This window comes from Mauremys reevesii, linkage group 6, assembly GCF_016161935.1.
Source record: "Mauremys reevesii isolate NIE-2019 linkage group 6, ASM1616193v1, whole genome shotgun sequence".
NCBI classification, from domain to species: domain Eukaryota; kingdom Metazoa; phylum Chordata; order Testudines; family Geoemydidae; genus Mauremys; species Mauremys reevesii.
In genome coordinates, this window is record NC_052628.1 from 99,378,729 (window position 1) to 99,398,277 (window position 19,549).

At 45.6% G+C, this 19,549-nt stretch overlaps 1 protein-coding gene across 5 annotated transcripts in view; it reads right to left on the bottom strand.

Moving 5' to 3' along the window:
* Positions 1–1,327: 1,327 nt before the first annotated feature.
* Positions 1,328–19,549, bottom strand: part of ADAMTSL1 (ADAMTS like 1) — a 649,946-nt gene continuing 631,724 nt past the window's right edge. For all 5 annotated transcript variants that reach the window (XM_039544630.1, XM_039544629.1, XM_039544631.1 and 2 more), the window contains 5 exons: positions 16,750–16,930; positions 12,790–12,997; positions 8,568–8,677; positions 5,618–5,838; positions 1,328–3,920 (listed from right to left, as the gene is read on the bottom strand). In XM_039544630.1, the coding sequence (XP_039400564.1) occupies positions 3,814–3,920; positions 5,618–5,838; positions 8,568–8,677; positions 12,790–12,997; positions 16,750–16,930 (827 nt within the window). In that variant the 3' untranslated portion in view covers positions 1,328–3,813. The remainder of the gene's footprint in view (positions 3,921–5,617; positions 5,839–8,567; positions 8,678–12,789; positions 12,998–16,749; positions 16,931–19,549) is intronic.

The following is a 19,549-nucleotide window of genomic DNA, read 5'->3' on the forward strand; positions in this document are numbered from 1 at the left end:
TTTTTATAGGATGGGCACTATCATTTTAAATGTTTTAAAACGTTGCTTTTCACATCTAGAAAATGTCCAGCTACTGCCAAGTTCAGGTCACAGTATATGGTCTTTACCTCAATTTCCATAGCAACTGTACTTCAGGGGGCTCTTTTATTCTCAAATAATCTTAGCCACAAAATAGCATGAAGCCATTTTACATAGTGGTACCCCTGTCCCTCCCCTCATAAAATCACCCCTTACAGGGGGATTAAATAATATACAAAGTCTGGACTTTGGGAAGCTGCTGTTGACAATCCTGTTTTAAATATGGTTCCATGTGCTACTTTGTTACCAGAGTCCATGGAGCAGGGTAACATCAGTCTTTGTGTAAAGGGGCTTTTGTGGAACCCTTTTGTCACTGCTGAGCAGTATTCAGCTTCCAATAAATTCAGAAGTGACTGTTAAGGGTGAGATTTTAATTAATCTCTGTTTGATTCTGATTTTAGATTACACCTCCACCCCCAGTCACAAGTTTCCTCTCCTCTTTTAAACCAAAAACTTTTCCATGTGGAATTTCCTGTGAAACTTACAATTAAAAGCCACCTATTGGAAAAAAACTAGAGCAGGTTTTGAATTACAGGAGAGTGAACAAAATCACGATTCCCTTTGTAAAAGAGCTGCAACCTCACTTGTTTGAAAAGGGCTCCAGCAGGAACTTGAAACTTGGCACAGACATACTCCTAACTGAAGATGAATACATTTGCTTGCTTTTAAAAAATATTTTGATTTAACGACTATATCGCTTTTATCAGTCTGAGCCCAGTGGAAATCAACAGCTGAGCACAAACAGATGCACCATACCTGTGTGTGCTGAATTCAGACTCATTGTTTATTCAGGATTTGTAGGGCTGGGGCGGACAGAATATCTGCCATGGAATGACAATCCTCCTTCCCAACTGGACCTGGGGTATGGATCAGCTGTACAACCACTACACAGTCACTGTTGTTTGAGGCTATTCTAGTAGTTGCAACATACTACCCTCTTCTTGCACAGCAGGTGTTTGTGAGCAAATCTGTGTAGTTCCTGACTCATGGCCCCACCCCATGCTCACATGGGGGAGAGTTAGGCACACTGCTTTTCAGGCTCAGTGTGCCAGTGCAAACAGAGGCAGGATTTCCCCCCAAGTGTGCATTTGATTGTTCAAGAAACGTACGAGCTCCATTGGTGAGGGCATGGAGATGATTAGCTTTGCAAACCTGAGCAACTGTGGAGATAGTGAAGGAGGCTGGAGAACCCTGAAAGCTCTGCTACCCTGGTAGCTCCTGTTTTAAGGTTACTAAAGAATGAGTCAGACAAAAGTAATTAAATAAATAAGCTGCATTATCTGTACAAAAATGATATAAATACAGGTTTTCTAGGGGAGGAAATCCTCCTTCTATAATACTCAGCAATCCTCATCATCTTATGGGGATGCTGCCAAGTCACAATTCATAGGACAAACATCTGAAATTATATTTATATGGTGTGACGGGGACACAGTGGCCTTGCCAGACCTTGGCTCCAAGTGTTTATCCTAAGCACAGTTACACGGCTAATATCCAACATGGGATCGTCTGAATATGTTTTGCTATTAAAAAATGTAAATACTTCCCTGCACTGCTTTTCATTAGCTATTGTACTAGAAACAACCACCAAATTATTAGTAAGGAATTTGTCCTTCTCGTTCCATGCATAACTATAGCTTCACAAGTAGAAAAGCCTCTCCCCCCAATTGTCATAGTTTATGAAGCAATCTGTACACAGTGAAATTTATCCAAAGTTAAATGAAAGTGCTAATAAAACCAGGAAAATTACACTATTACCACTGATTTTAGAGGAACAAAATTGCAGGGAGATCACAAAAAAAGTCCCCAAAATAGTTTTTATCTGGACAACAATGTACAATTATTAATATTGCACTTTTTATACAAGGAATCCTAATAAATATACACAAAAAGATATACATTTACATACATAAAAAGACTTTTTTTGTTTGTTTTTAAATAAAAGTTGCACTGATTCTTAGCAACGTGATTTCTCAGAGACCCATTTATAGAGAGAGTGTTCCCTGCCAAACACACTTTGGAATGACCAAACTGGAGGCAATTTAATGCAATGGACCTGGTGTTAACCTCACAAGAGAACTTCCAGGCTTGTTGAAAAATCCACATGTAAGGTAAGCTGCAACATATCAATACTTGAACAGTGTTTTATTACTGCATCACAAGACGAGAGTCCCACTGGGGGTGACACAAGAGGCACAGCCAAACCTTACATTTAGAGATAGTCCTAAACCAAAACTCTGGATCTGGGCACCTCTCCCTCAAACTTTGAGGAAGTTCAAATCCAAACTTTGGGGAAGTTCAAATCCAAACTTTGTATTTCAGGGCAATTTCTGCAAGGTGCTGAGCAACCTGGATTTCCACTGACTTGAGGATGCCCAGCACCTTGAAGGATGAAGCACTTAATTTTTGATTATCGATGCAATTAGGAGAGAGAATCACAATGAGCAGGCAAAATCATGTTACAAATGGAAAATCTGACACTCACTTCTCAGATCACCTCTGACTGTAGAGTTCTATTCATGGACTACAACTGCTTCACTTTCTAGCATCCACCTTTTTAGTGCATCTTTTAGGAATCTGTGCCACCACTTTGGGGCCAGAGCTGATGATGCAGCATTCTGCATGTCTACGTGACAGAAAGAACAATACCAAATCAGAGCAGTTGAATTCTCCTTCTTGATAAATTAATAGTTATCACTGGAGGATTTGGCTGTAATTGAGAGAAAAATTCCACACTGGCAGGACATAGAAATCATTTCTACAAATTCAAAGTTAGAAATAGACCAAAACCCCAGATCTGAAAGCCCAATAACTCTGGGATCTCAGGCTTCTCTCTTCCCCAGATACATTTTAATCATGTTAAGATGCAGCATGGTAAGTAGCTCTTGTTGCCACAAATATATACAACCCCTCCTATAAGTGCTCTGCATAGAACAGTGATGGCAGGTATGCACGGAGGCCTGTCAATAGCAGATCATTCTGTCACTCACTTTCCTTTTCTATGTAATACTGTACTTCATTTTATGTTGGGGGAAAAACTTGGTGCACTTGTTTAGATGTATTTTAAACTCATTCATGCTTTCACACAATGTTTAACCTCTTTTTCAGATACTAAGTTCTTAGCATGAGAGGGAGAGAGAGGGAGACAGAGAACAGGAATACAGCTTTAGGACAGCAGTTTTAAAAAACCAAAACCAGATGTTTATGTTAACAAACCCTTCTAGAATAGAATATCATAGAATATCAAGGTTGGAAGGGACCTCTAGGGCAAATGATGTCTCTGCCCATTGTTTAGCTGAATGTTTAGTTCAATTCCTTTTTTCAGTAGCCCATGATCTGTCAAGCTGTTTGATCCATGCCGTGGTGGTCTGATCTGCTACTAATGGGAATTTTTGCTTTGGAGTTTTTCCCCATCTGCTGGTTGATGTGTATCACAAGGCCTGTACGAGGATTCCTAGGCAGCTGTTCCACTCAGGCCTGACATGTTGCTTGTCTTCTTTCTTTTTGGTCTCCCACCACGACTGTGCTTTGCTGCATTCCACCTCTCAGCCTCACTGAAGGGAAAACTTGCCAAGTCCTTTACAACATCGACTCAGTAAAGTTAAAAAATAAAAAATAAAAATAAATAAATAAAATGAAGAAAACTGAATTCTGTCCCATTTGTTTTGTAACAGTCCTTCCTGTAGTGAAGCAAAGGCTGATGCCTCTGATTCCCTATCTCAATTGCTCTCATCTTCATGCTTTTCCACAAGTCCCACAGCAGCGAGATTTGAACTGGGTGAGCTGGCAGAGTTTGAGCTGCTTCACCTTCTCACAGTACCTGGTGGTGTCTCTGCACTCCACTGGCAAAGGGGGAACAAAAAGGAGATGCAATGAAAGAACAGTGACTTACCTCCCAGTAACTGTGGTTCTTCAAGATTTCTTGTCCATGTGGACCTTCCCCAGAGGTGCACATGCACCTCAAGAATCTACACAGACATGGCCTTGAAGAATTTAACATCCTGCAATTGCTTTTAGACCACACAATCAGAGAGGGGAGTCCTGGGTTAGCAGTAGTACTGCTGACAGGTTAGTGGGATACCTGCATCTTGGGGTTGTCATTGCACTCGTGGGAGTTTTGCTCTCGGGCACCCACAGGAGATATCCCCATTGTCAAGTTGGCATTAAAGATATAAATAAAATAAGGAGCTGTTTTTTTAAGAGAGTCACTCCATGGCACCTTTATGTACTTTATTGGCTTGGGAGGTCCACACTGGTTGATCTGGAGCTTGGAAGCTCCATATTGGCTAGTTCTGAAGTTATCAGGTGAGATTCTGTGCTGTGTTTCTAACAGGTGGAGCGCTGAACTTGCAGCCCAGGGAGGGGGTTAAGCAACCTTTGTGCTCTCCTAACCCTGGGCTGCTTTGAGGCCCAGAGACCCTCCCAATGTAACTTAGACAGCCCTAGGGGCCCGTCTCATTTACAGCAGCCTCTTGGTTTTGCCCTATGGGCTGCAGCACTGCCTGGAATCTCCACAAGGCTATGTGTCGTGGCCCAGCACACCCTTCCCCATGCCCACTTGTGAGGGGATCCTCAGAGGGCAGCTTTATTGTTGTCTGCTGGGGTGCTGGTGCCAAAGGAATTGTCCCCTGGCTGGAGTTGTGACTTTTAGGGTCCTTTTATGCCACTCCAGCCCTTTTATCTGGCAGAAAGGAGCCACAGTGAGGGTGAGGGTCTCAATCACCTCCCTTAAGCTCCACATCTGACAGTCCTGTCCTCCCTCAGCAAGCCAGGCCATGCTCCCTGTGTTTGGGCTGGCTTTACCGAGCACCTGTATTAGCCTCTAGAAGGGGGGAGAAGGCCTGTAGCAAGCCCTTCTGTAGTCTAGTGCTGCAGAGTGGTTCTGCTGCTGCTCCACAGTGCCCAGTCTCTGTGGAGATCCCCAGTATTCAGCCTCAGAATTGCTGGCTGCTCACTAGACTCCAGCTTTTGGCCCTTAAACACAATGCTTCAGAGTATCTGGGAGCCGTGACTGGCGAAGAGGTTGTGATTTACACGCACGCTGCTTGGTGAACACTGACATAACACTGGGCTTGGTTTCCAAAGAGGCACATCTGTTCCAGATCGTTTATTCTTTTTGCAATATTTATAATATGTGCGTTTTTTGGCAGGCCCAATTAAGTGCTAGTCTCCTGAAAGCCACTCCAGGAATTCCCAGCACTAACCAACTCAGCCGCTTCAGGTTTGCTTGATGTTAACATCAGCTAACTACTTGTTTGTGACTTATTTCTCTCCAAACCAATAATGGAAACTTAGGACAGCACCTATTACTTTTAGCCCTATTAGCAGGGAGATGAGATCCCAACTCTTAGAAAACAACAACAACAAACAACACTGGAGCCATTCCAATAGGAACACTTGATTTTGCAGGCTGCAATTTGCCATTTTTCAGACAAATGTTCTCCCAAGAAGCCCGGCAGTGGGGCCCAACACCGCACTCTGGGGACTTCACTCTGTGGTGAAGATTCACAGATGGCTCCTTTCTCCCACAGGAACGTACTGTTTTCGCAGGGGGTGATGTTGCAGCGTTGCCAGTTCGCAGGTCTGGGCCTCCAGGAACAGTAGTGCTCCGGCACGGGTTTGTTGGTGCGGACATGCACGCATTCCACTCGCCTGGACTGGAAGCCGTAGTTCCCACACGTAGCTGTACACAGAGTCCACAGACTGACCCTCCAGTGCACACCACAGATATCTGTCCAGCAGTTCTGTGTGCTCAAAGGCCTGTTAATAAAACGGACAGAGATATTATTATACCACCAGGCAGGAAATAAGAGGCTTAGTCACACTGGGTATTCCTCAAACACTGGGGATACTATAGGCCCTATAGGTCTGATCCTGAACCCCTCTGAACACTTACTGGACCTGATCCACAGTGGCTGTAAACTAGCATAGATACATTGTCTTAATGGACTGGGTTGAGGCTCTGGCCCATTGACTTCAACTGGCAATTACAGAACAGGACTCAAAGGCCAGATCCTCAGCTGTTGTCAATTGGCATAGCTCCAATGAAGTCTATGGAGCTATGTATCCATTTACACCAGCTGAGGATCTGTCTCAAACAACTTTAGTGCTCCTTTTGTCCATAAAGTAGTTAACAACCTGATACTGCCTACAGATCTGCTGAGGAGTTGTAATGAACCAAGAAGTGGCTGATGTAAGCCACTAGAGCTTCGTTACTGTAAATCAGGGATCGGCAACCTTTCAGAAGTGGTGTGTCGAGTCTTCATTTATTCACTCTAATTTAAGGTTTTGCGTGCCGGTAATACATTTTAATACATTTAGAAGGTCTCTCTCTGTAAGTCTATAAACTATCGTTGTATGTAAAGTAAACAAGTTTTTTAAAATGTTTAAGAAGCTTCATTTAAAATTAAATTAAAATGCAAATCTTATCAGTTTAGTGCAGTGGTTCTTAACCTGGCTTTGCCGGGCTTGGGCCGCTGCAGCAGCTCGGTAGGGAGGAGCCGCCTTCCGGAGACACCGGAGAGCCAGAGTGTCCCGCTTGTGGCAACAGCGAGCCCCAGCCATGGAGGAGCTGGCGCGGTGCAGGGGGGCAGCAGCCCTGCAAAGGCGGCAGAGCTGCTAGCGGGGAGCAGCTGCACCCCCCCGCCCTTCCTGCCCAGGCTGCAGCCTGGCGCCCCCCCTGGGGGCTCCTGCAGGCTGCAGTGGATGTATGCAGGCGCCAGCCCCCATGCGCCCCCCGGCTCCCTCCTTGCCTAGGGTTACCATATTTCAACAATCAAAAAGAGGGGAGAGCCCTGCCCTAGCCCTGCCCCCATCCACTCCCTCCCACTTCCCACCCCAATTGCCCCAGTCAGAAGCCCCAACCCCCCCACTCCTTGTCCCCTGACTGCCCCCTCCTGGAACCCCTGCCCCTAACTGCCCCCAGAACCCTACCCTCTACCTAAGCTTCCCTGCTCCTTGTTCCCTGACTGCCCCCTGCTGAGACCACCCCCCCAACCTAACCAGGGGCGGCTCTAGGATTTCTGCCGCCCCAAGCAGGGCGGGACGCCGCAGGGGGCGCTCTGCCGGTCGCCGGTCCCGCGGCGCCGGTGGACCTCCCGCAGGCGTGCCTGTGGATGCCCCACCTGCGCCACGTCTGCGGGAGGTCCACCGGCACCGCGGGACCAGCGGCCCCTCCGCAGGCATGCCTGCAGGAGGTCCGCCGGAGCCGCCTGCCGCCCTCCCGCGGGACGCCGCCCCAAGCGTGCGCTTGGCGCGCTGGGGTCTGGAGCCGGCCCTGATCCTAACTGCCCCTCTAGGACCCTACCCGTCCCCTGACTGCCCCAACCCTTATCCACACCCCTGCCCCCAGACAGACCCCCCGGGACACCCACACCCCATCCAACCCCTCCCTGCCCCCTGACAGGACCCCCAGAACTCCCGACCCATCCAATCCTCCCCCTGCTCCCTGAGTGCCCCCCGGGACTCCGCATACCATGCCCATGCCAGTCAGACGCTGGCTCCACATGGAGGCAAAATCCCACGTGGAGTGCTGAGGCAGCCGGAGGGGGGGAGCTGTGGGAGGAGCAGAACCCGAGCGTGGTGAGGGGGGAGCCAGGGGGCATGTCTGCCCAGGCTGCGGCCCAGTGCCCCCCTGGGGGGCCTCCTGCAGCAGATGCATATGGGCGGCAGTCCCCATGTGCCCCGCGGCTTCCCCCTCGCCGTGCTTGGGCTCTGCAGCTCCCGGGAGTGTGAGCCGCTGCCACCGTCCCTCTCATAGCAGGCTCAGGGCCCTGCACCCCGGCAGCTCACACTCCCGGGAGCCGCAGAACCCGAGCGTGGTGATGGGGGAGCTGGGGGGCGCACCTGCCGCCGATCTGGGGTCCCGGCCTCTGGTCCTGCTCAGCCTCCTGCCGGCTGAGTGACCAGAACCCCAGGCTGGCAGGATGCTGAGCGGGGCTGGTGGCCGGGACCCCGGCCGGCAGCTGCATGCCAAGCAAATCGGCTCGCATGCCAAAGGTGGCAGGCATGCCATAGGTTGCCGACCCCTGCTATACATGCAACAAACCTGGGTTTCAGGTATCCTTGTTATGGTTTTACAAATGGCACAAACAAAACCTGTGTTCAGAATCCATCCTTTTCCTTCTGTACAGCTAATATTCAAGAGCACTTGGTGCTCATTTAGTTATTGCACAGGAGAAATATTGAGATGCTGCCAAGCAGTGCTAGTTGGGATGGCTTTGGCAATGTGAATGCTCATCCACTAGCAAAAAACTTGAAGGGAGATTTGGGGTTTCTCTGTAAAAATGGTCTCAAAACACATATGGATCCTGATTCTCCTTTAACTTGTACCAGCATAACTCCATTGACTGCAACAGAGTTATTCCTGAGAAGTGAAAGGAGAATCAGGCCCTCAAATCCAAAAAACTACAAAGGCAGTAAAATCTCTGGCCTAATTCATAGGTCTCTGTACAGAAAAGTGGTTCTGATGATGAGGGATTCTGTAATACCTTGGCAGGGCACTGCACTGGTCAGAAGACACAGAATTCCCATCCCTGGTCTGGCAGAAAATCTGTCTGTGCTGTACAGCTAGTCGTGGTCCGATGCATGGCCCATTACACTGCAAAAGTAGAAAAAGGACACTCAGTGGCATAAAGAGAGAACATGCCCTGCTTTTATGAAGCCCTTCTTGGGAGCTGATGAGCAGAGATGTACGTTGCTGAGCTGCAAATGCTCTCAATCACTTCATAGAGCTCAGTAGGTTTTTAAGTCCAAGTGCACAGTCGTCTTGTATCCCACGCAGCCTCCCCAAGGCAGCATTAAAACTCATTTCTGCTTCTGCTCTATAGATTAATTCCCCTCCCCCTTTGCCTATTTCAATCTTAAATCCATCTGCTTGGACAAATAAAAAGCTCTCATCTTATTAGCCCAGAGCTTGTGATCCATACAGGAAATCTTGCTACAGTCCCTTTACTGTGTATTTTACAGCTTGTACTATCACAATTTACAGTCAAATGGTTCATACCAAGACTGAATCAGGCCAGCAATGTTTTTTCTTTAACACAAAGATGTCCTAACTTATTCAAACCTGTCAGCCTCTTGTAGTTTAATTTGTTTCCACTCTTCCCAGCTTAAATCACAGACAGCTAAAGGCATGAAGCATGTGACTATGGCACCATCTTTCATTAACCCTCATGACACTGCTTGGTTTCCAGGCAGCCAATATCTGGACACTGTTTTTGGCAGGAGACTGCTGATTTGAAGATGGATGAGAAGGGACATGAACGTAGGGTTCAAGGAGTTTCCATCAGTGCAAAGGTGGAGCAGGTTGGGATTCCTACCTGGCACTAGCTCTGACCTGTGCCACCTCCCTACTGCCAGAAACCCTCTTCCGCCCTGGCATGCCCTCCTCACATCTGGTACTAGTTCTCAACCAACACCTGGACCAGGGTCCAGCAGAAAAGAGGAAGCTTGGTTGGGATCACAACAACTAGGGTGAGCTGGAGTGGGGAGACAGATGAATTGATTCAAGGAAGTGTGTTTTGTGAAAAGATAAGTAGACAGGGCCTCAGAAAGAGGAGAGGGAGTAATCTCCAGCGTGGCTGGGGGTCAGAGAATCGATTAGGTGGAGAGTGCGGGATCGAATATGCTCAAATTCATCTGGAATGTTCACCAAAGACCTAAGTGGTCTACAGAGTAATACTCTATTGTTAGGCAGCCTAATGCTTTGGTGCAAGCGCACTAAGGATAGCACTTCCCTGCAGGCTGGAAGAGAGACACACAAGTCAATGCAAGGCTTTCCACAGGGGGTGTTGGCTCAGGTGCATGTAGGTATCATTAATGTGTGTGCTTAGGGCAGGACTGCTCTAGCTGTACATGCTGGCAATCTTCATCATAAACAAGCCTGAGTGAATGGGAGTCTTAGGGGATACGTCTTGAACCTTTGTTGCACTATAAGAAAACACAGGCTGTGGAGGTTAAATAGCCACAGTAATCCACTTAAAACTAAATGAAAGAAGATGGGAGGTACAAGAAAGTAACTTATTTTGGAGGGGTCTAGGTCATCTATTTATTTCACTTTAGTCTGGGAAAGCTAATCACTAAACCTGATCAATATGAACCTGACGTCCCCCGGGGTGAAACCTATGAAACAATGGAGAAATGTCACTGATCCACAGCCAGTGGTCTGTTCCTAATTGTAATTAATGTAATTGTCTTGTAGACATGGCTTGGAATAGAGCTCTATAGGTTTACATGGAGCTTGAGAAATGCTTTTTTTCAGGTAGGTAGGAGAAATATTATATTATAAAGCACAAAGGTCAGGTATAACAGATGAATTCATGCGTCTTTGATGATTGAGACTAGGTATGACATCATGGGGAATGATATAAACGACCACGGGTTCCAACCACCCATGTGAGTTAACTGGCCAACAGCTAGTATTACACAATCCTTACCTGAAATTTCAAAGAAAGTACAAATTGAGCAATTTGCTTCTCTCTTTTGAAAGAATGTTCAGCTCTTTACTCATAAATGCAGCATAACTCAATCTATGGTCTGAATGAACTTTCTCCAAAATACACAGACATAGGATTTAATGAAGTTATTTTCAGTTAGCTAACAGTAACAAATCTCATTTTGATGATGGCACTGGATGCTTTGCAATAATGTTTGTCCCATGAACATTTCATAAAATGAGTTAGTGACCTTGATGGAACAAAACAGTCAATGCTGTATGCTGTGTAATGAGTAGCTTTTGTCTACAAGACTGTATTTAGTATATTAGTATATACTATATATATATATATGAGACTATATATGGTCATATCAGAAATTACAGAATTTATGAGGCTAAGATCTACTATCATATCACTATGAAATCTAACAAAATGAGATAATGTGATTTATTTACCATTGTTTCTACATTGACTTACCAGGCAGTAATCATAAAAAGCTGCAGAATATTTCACGGTAACACAGTGTATATTGAGAATGAAGCCAATCCCTGCATGCACAAAGCTGACTCTGCATAATGTTTTTATTAGGCTTTTAGTGTGCTCCCCTAAACTTAATTTCCTTATTGTTGCCTGACTAGTACTTTTTAAGGATATTGATTTAAAAGTATGATCTCCTCAGATTTGTTATAGATGAACTGTTCTTCCATTTGAAACCTTTATTAAGCCAAAAGTGGTGTTAAAATAACAACATTAATATCTGACTTTAACTCATAAAATCAAGTAAAACTTGCCTGTGGATTAAACTCTGGCCTTCACTTATTCCACTCTACCCCGGATGAGTCATCATCAGCATGGACTGACCCTCAGATGTTTGCATCTAAATATATAACCCTCTTCTACCTAAGCTAAAACTCTCATCAGCCTGTACATGTGGCCCAGCTACAGCTGGGAGGGACAGAGACAGAATATCACACTGACTGGGCATTGATTACATTTACAGCACATATATCCCACAATCCTTTCTGGAGATCTGCTGGGCCACAGAGATCCACAGACAATAAGGGGATCTCCCATGGATCTCCCCAAGAGGAGGATTTCACTCATAAATCATTCACTATTTACAGAACATCTTTTTAGGATCTGAGCACAACATGAAGCAGTAAGGATGGAGTTTCAGACTCACTTGTGTGGGATTCTTAAAATGCTTTGAACCCAATGTCTTGTATCATCATTTCAGTTTCCCTTACATAGTGGTTCAAGTAAATCCTGATTTTATGAGGTGTTAGGGGATATTCAAAACTTTTGTAAAACTGGGGGTTTGTTAAAAAACACATGACAGCCCAGAACAGGACCAGATATAAATGTTGCATAACAGAGACAATCAGGGTCTGGAAATGTGTGTGTTTCACTGTATCCAGATACAGAAGTGTCAGCAGAGATAGCAAGGATTGACTAGGCCATGGAAACTGACCAATTTCTCCAGGTCATTACTGAGGCACATTGGCAAAACAGGATGGGGAAGCTTGAGCTGCCAATGTCCATGCTGCTCTGGGAGAAGAGGGAGGACTTTGCTCTCCAGGGTTGTGTCCATCACTACAAATAAATACATACAAAACAAGAAGCTGCAAGAAGAAGCCTCTTCTTCTGTGAAGACAATCCAGTGGAGAGGAATGAAGGGCCAGATTGTGACTAGCTCTTCTAGGGTGTACACAGGTTTGGGGATGGGAGAAGATGCAAGGAACTCTCCTCTGCTCCTTGCTTGCCCCAAGCGAAGATTGGTCACAACCACATCTTTGTACTTGGAGGAGGGCTGGCACTGTTCTCTCGAGATTGCATATCTCCCGAAAGGAAACAGGGGAGAGGAGGAGGCAGGACCACATCCACCTTACAGAGCAAGCTCAGCACACTGCAGGGGATAAGGAAAACAGGCCGCACCATCCCAAAGGATGCCTACAGCCCCATTGAGCACTGGGGAGCAGTTATGCCAGCTGGAGATGTAATCCCTCCACGAGCTCCCTGGGGACAATGTGCCTCCATGCTCTAGGCAGTGCCAATCTGGCACAATCTAGCCCTGCCTTTTAGGCTGCTATCTCTTTCATGAAATGTGTGAAGCTCGGTTATCCCAATCATCCAATGAGTTAAACAAAGGACATGAGTTGCCTCTTAAAAGCTCATACGATGCATTAATCACAGATGCAAAATCATTGCTCTCGTCTTCAGGCACCTCTTGTCACCCAACTGTACAAGAAGATTTGTGTGTCTGTGTGGCTCTTACCTGACCCCAGGAGGAGGCCACCCACTCCATGCACAGCTGCCCGTTACAGATCTGGGTATCCACTGGGCGTCTGGCAACCTGGGCACATGCCTCATTTGACACGGGGACAGAACTGCCTATAGCGGTCAACCTCTGACATGTCACGCGCCGGGTCTGGACCCCTCCACCGCAACTCCGTGTACAAGGGGACCAGGATGTCACCATCCACCTGATGGGAGAAATGCAAAGGGGTCAAGGAGCAGTACAGAATTGCCAGAGGCAGAAATGACAGTGTCACAGGGATCTCATAACACAGCTCCTCTGAAATCATTTAGGCACTTGCGGAAAGCCAGCCATTTGATCACTTTGGGCTCGATCTTGGGGGATGCTGAGCACCTTCACCTTCCACTGAGGTCAATGGGAGCTGAGGAAATCCAGTACCTCACACGATCACGGGCTAGGGACTAATGTATGTTACATTTTAGTAGCTCTGTCAAGGGGGTTGGGCCCAGAATAGAAACTATTCTATATTTTCTTGGCCCTGTTTGCAAAACCCATGTAAATACTTCTAACCCTGGGGCGCGATGTGGTCACTTTGCAGCATCATGCTGGCAGATTCTGGACCTAAGGCCAGTATTGCAAGCCATGGGAGGGTCAGCCAAATAAGGGGATTCTTCGGTTATGTAAAGACCACACAGCAGCTCCCACTCTCAACTTGCTGCTGACATAGATGCATGACTTGTACATCTCCAGCCCTGCTGACCCTTGGTCGCTATATTGGCTCCTTGGGGCCACTGGTTCCCTGGATAACTTCCAGCAGCTTCTAGGCTGCTCTTACTGTGAGGGAATGGGCTGGTACACAGCCAGGCTGGGATTGGGGAAGCACAAAGGGCGTTGTACCATTTTCCCTGAGCTGCATGGATGAAATAGAGGATCTGGTCCTATATGTATTGACGTTTTAAAAACACTAAAACAAATTAACAAAATAACATTTAATAAAATAAATAAATAAATAAATATATTACTATTATTATTATTATACTGGTCTACCACCTACTACTAACTGGGTAACAGATTTAGCTGGTTGTTCAGAGATCAGCAACCTTCCTCCAATCCCTGGCTAATGTGAAATAGCCAGGCCCTCCTGCTCAGCTAGTCTGCAGCTTATTACTGGCTGTTAAAACTGCTCTGTGGAATGCGTGAAAGAAGCGAGTCCCTTGGTGGTCATGAATCATGGGCCACGTTCAGGCATGCACATTGCGGATAAGGGTGATGCTGAACACTGCAAGAGCTGGGCCCATGTGCCAAAGAGGCAAAGAGAGTTGTTTCCCAATGCAGTGGTGCGATATTTACCCAGATGGTTTTTGGAGAGAGTTTGGAGGAAAGGAGGGAGGGAAGCAAGGGTGAAAATAAGTTAGGCCACTTACTGGTACTGGCTAGGGGGGAGGAGGCATGGTGGCTCCAGCCCCCAGAAGGGGCGGGGCCTCGGGCAGAAGGGGTGGGGCTGGGGGGGTCAGCATCCCCCAACCAGCCTTTTCAGGCATCTGGCCTGCGCCGCCCAGGGCTCCCGTGTTGATTTAAAGGGCCTGGGGCTCCGGAGGCTGTGGCGGGGGAGGGGGGGAATGGAGCAGGGACATTAAAGCGCTGCAGGGCCCTTTGCTGTGGGTGGGGGGTGCAGGATCCTTAAAGCGCCACTGCAGCAAAGGACCATCCTTAAAGCACTGCCGCGGCAGCGTTTTAATGTCACTGCCCATCCCCTGCGTTGGCGGCCCTGCCTGTACAGACCCTACTGGCAGGGCTGCCGACAGGCTGGGTATGGGCCAGTGCGGGTTCTTACCGGTATACAGTACCGGCCCGTACCAGCTCACTTTCACCCCTGGAGGGAAGTGATCATTAGTTCCAGGGGGGAGATTTCTGGTCAAGTCAGGAGCTCTGCAGAACTAGGCTTCAGGCTACTTTGCAGGATTTATGTGTTCTGGGTGGCGGAGGGAAAGCCCAGCATCTCCCCAACTAGCAGCACCATATTTATGATTACTTTACAAAACAGGCAGTAGGTGCTTTGCAGTCCCTTGGAGCTCTGATATTCAAGTAAAGGCATCCATTATATTTTCATTAACGCTCTGCTGACTGATTCCCACTGTTACAGAAACAATAAAATAAAGAGAGTTCTTGGCAAGGACAAAAAATACTTCTCCTCTGCGTATCATAGAGTTTGGCAAGGTTGATTCTGCAGCTTCTCTGCCCTTTGTAAAGCTCAGCTCTGCATTTCAATCAACTTTTATTTCCAAACATACACTTCAGCAGCTTTCTCGGGAGCTGGGAAGAGAAGCGTGGGCTGCATTACAGCTCAGGAAGGGGATAAAGGACATAAATCATTCCTGTGGAAATATTCCCATCAGCAAGTCAAACTGCTGATATTAATGAGTGCGTTTCATATTTCATCAAGTCTCTCGTGGTTTCAGCTGCTCCTTATGACTCAGCTGGCAATCCAGAAAATATCTGCCTAAATAGAGGTGCAGGAACACATAGAAAGGTAATGAAATGGGAGCTAGGCCGCCTCCCCAAGCAAATGGCTGGAAAGCTGGCTGGCTGCTCTCTGCTCATCAGGATACTTTCTGATTCTCAGCTCCTCCGCTGGTGTCAGAAATTGTGGCCAGATTCTGATCTCAAATATATGAATGAAAAACCAGAGTCATGCTGGTGATGTTACTGGAGTCACTCTGGATTTTAACCTGAAATTTGAAGTTTTGGCCAATCTCTAATTTTGATTTGTTTATTTTTGATTTGTTACAAATGTCCCATCACATAACATAATATTAATACTGATACCATTCTCAGGGGAGTCACTAGTTGGTGTGGTTACACAAGCAACGTACAGTCATTGAATAAACTGTATATTGTTAGTTTTGGGATGCAGTTTCATTTGCGGGACCTGTTGTAGGCAGCTGGAGAATTTACTCTCTTTATCTCTCTATCTAAAATCAATTCTTGGGGCAGAGTGGCTTCTTGGGAACTGAACATTGGTGCTGGGGCTGAATCTCTGAAACATGGGTTTGCTTGCATGCTGTTTGTGATCACCTCTGTTTAGGGGCTGGTGTATATAGAGTATACAAAACCAGCCATGCTAAGGCTATGTGTACACTATGGGGATTATCCTGGCATAGTTATGTTGGCATAGTCAACTTGACAGGAGGATGCAGGAACACCACCTCTCTGAATGACATTAGGAACACTGGCAGAAGCACACTTCCATCTACACTGGGTGTGGGTGGGGGGTTGGGATTCATCAGCATAAATATGTCAGTCGGGTGTGATTTTTCACACTCCTGCCCGACACAGATATGCCTATATAACTTTGCAGTGTAGACCAAAAGAAAGAAAATAAACAGACTACACATCACTGATTTCCCCTCCAATGGGAAACTGACTTGCAGAGCCCTGAAATCTGCTACTGGGTTGGCAGAGGGACAAAATACATATATATTATGATAGTAAGCAAAGGCTCCAATCAGGATCAAGACTCTCTTTCCTGGGTACTGTACAAACAAATAGAAGGGCACGGTCACGCCCCCAAACAGCATATCTTTAGTCTGGAGTTGACAAAGGTATGGTTAATTAATGAGTCAAAGAGGAAAATTCAGTCCCCTGGCCAGCCACCTATAACGAACAGCATTCTTGGATACTGATCCTTCCTGGGAAGGGTCCAAAAGACCATTAGGTTGTGAACTTTGCTAATAAAAAGATGACAAACCCCTTTAACAGAAGGAGTAGACATAATCTCTGCCATGTACTGTGAATGTTTTCCCCAATCCACCACCATGGCCTCTAATTTTTCTGGATTAAGCTTCAGTAAATTTACTCTCAGATACAATTGTTTCCTGCACAGACATTAGAAAAGCAAAGATAACACGTTGTCGAGGGCAGAGTATTATTGAAAGCTTCGTAAAAGCATATGCAATATACTACAGCGCAAAGACAAACCTTGAAGGGCAGTCTCTTCTGTTACAAGCAACGGGCTGTAGCACTGGCTTGGGTTTCTCTATGCAGTGGGATGAGTTGACCTCAGTCCTGTCCAGTAAGCACCTCAGCTGGGGTTGCTGCACTCCTTTGTTACCACAGGAGGCCGAACACGCCATCAGTCTGTCTGCTGACCACCAATATTCTGCCACAAGCACAAAACACCCAAATTAACATTTAAAAATCAATCAGAAAAGCCAATTAGTGGTAAAATATCAGTGATTGATGCCACGGTGCTCCTGTCATTTTGGAGATGTTTTGTAAGCTAAAAACAACGAGGAGTCCAGTAGCACCTTAAAGACTAACAGATTTATTTGGACATAAGCTTCTTCAGATGCATCCCCAGTCCCCAAATCTGAAATGGTTCTTCAAATGCAAAGTGGGTTTTTTACCCAGGAAAGCTTATGCCCAAATAAATCTGTTAGTCTTTAAGGTGCCACTGGACTCCTCACTGTTTTTGTGGATGCAGACTAACACAGATACTCCTCTGATGTAAGATAATAGTGACTCCTACAGAAATGCTTAAAATAGGTGAACTATGTATAAGAATCATCAGGCACTGAGCACAAACAGAGGTGGGATACAAGCCTTAGACCGACGATAAATCGTCTCTGATATGGCAAATTCTATGTTTTGGAACTCATCATGGTAAGGCATGGCAACTAAGTGATATGTGACTTCAGTGCTGGCTAGTGGATGGTCCAGTAGTTAAGGTGGAAGCCTGCAACTCAGAAGACTAATTTAATTCTCTGTCTGTGTGACTTTGGACAAGTCTCCAAGTCTCTCTATGTCTGAGTTCCCAGTCTTTAAAATGGGAATAGCAGCCCTTCCCAGTCAATGGGGTGGTGTGAGGATAAATTCTGATCATAATGGTCTCTTCTGACCTTAAAGTCTATGATTCTATGAATTCATTCCACTTTGTTAGGTGCTCAGATATTGTGGTAATGGGGGGCCATATAAATACCTAAGATATACACATACCACACTGGGGAAACAGGGCCTGGGGACTATTGTATCAGTGCCACATGATACCTATCCCTTATGGAAAAGTCCTGCAGAATTTAACAGAAAATAAAAACCTTTCTACAGCTTTTTAAAAATTCATCCTGAGGAATTTAAAGGAAAACATCTCTGATTCAGAAGAGTATACGACACTTACAATAGTATAGAAATTATTTCAATGTATATTAAATTCTATTGTTTTTTAGAAGAATTTCTGTAGAACTCTAAAAAATTTCTATAGACGCCCTTTAAAGTAATCCTGTTAAATTCAATAAGACTTTCCCATACTAGGTAGGAAATAATCATATTATTAATCCATGCTGTAAATCAATCTTTCCATTTCTTTGCAGAAAGGCAGCAATCCACACACTAGATGTACTCCTGACAGAATTCTGTGCCCCTTTGGGGGTGAAAACTTCATATGGACCACATTTTTCTGTGCCCCCCAAGCAGAAAAACACAAAAATAAATCTGCCAGGGGACACGCGCCTCTTCCCTGGCAGCCCAGGGTGCGCTACTGTTCCAGTGTGCCTGGAGCAGTCTCAGAGATGGGGGAGGGGGTTTGGGCGTGCATGCCTGCGTGGTTGATCATCGTCAGGGCGGGGGTGGCTGGGCGTACGTGCTTGCCAACAAGGGACAGTGAGAGACTCTGTCCCTCTTGCTTGCTACTGCAGCTCACTGGCGTGGAAGAGTAGGGTTTTTTATTATGCATGAGGCATGGAAGAGGCAGAAATGTAGCAGCCCGCCTGTGTAGTAACGTTAAAGTTGCTGTTGATGGTTAATTGATCTCATTCTCTGAGGCAGAAACTTAGCAGCCTGCCTACATAGTAACATTGTTAATGTTCCTATTGTTAGTTAACTGTTTCCATTCTCAGTCAATTCCCCCAAGAGCATAAAACCTGTGAAAGTTTTAAGGCCCCAACATTGCCAGAGTGATGTAAATGAGCCGTATTATAAATGACAGTAAGGGAATCCTCAGCCAGGAAGATCTATGGGCATTCTCACTTTTTTCCTGTGTTAAAGTGGCACAATGGGGTTAGTTTACAGCTCAGGATTAAAAAAAAAAAAAAAAGACCTTGAGGGCAAATAAAACATTCGCCTTCCTCTGCAGCATGGGGCACGGGTCACTTGCTGGAGGATTCTCTGCAGCTTGAGGTCTTCAAACCACAATTTGAGGACTTCAATAACTCAGACATAGGTTAGGGGTTTGTTACAGGAGTGGGTGGGTGAGATTCTGTGGCCTGTGTTGTGCAGGAGGTCAGACTAGATGATCATAATGGTCCCTTCTGACCTTAAAGTCTATGAGTCTATTTACCAAGCAATCAATAAAATGTCAGGACAATAGAACCAAGCACTTCTAAAAGTACCCAGCAGGTCCAGGACAATGATTAGCAAAACTGTATGACTTTCATGTATGAAAGTCTGAACAATTTAAAATGATGTACTTTTTTTTTCCTGTTTGGTGTTCTGTAATGTAATTTAAATTACAATCCAGAATTATAACTGGAATGAAGGGTATTAGTTACCAAGTGTTTGTAACTTAACTTTTATGTGTTTAGGAAATGCTGAATAGTAGTTGTGACTTTTTTCTGTATTGTAGTTTAAATAAATTACCAAAACAATTGAAACTGAAGTGATGCATTATTTTGACAAATAAATACGCAGAATTTTACAGAATTTTGAAATTTTTGGAGCAGAATTTTGAATTGTTTGGTGTAGAATCCCCCCAGCAGTAAACATTCATCTTAACAATGGAAAAAGA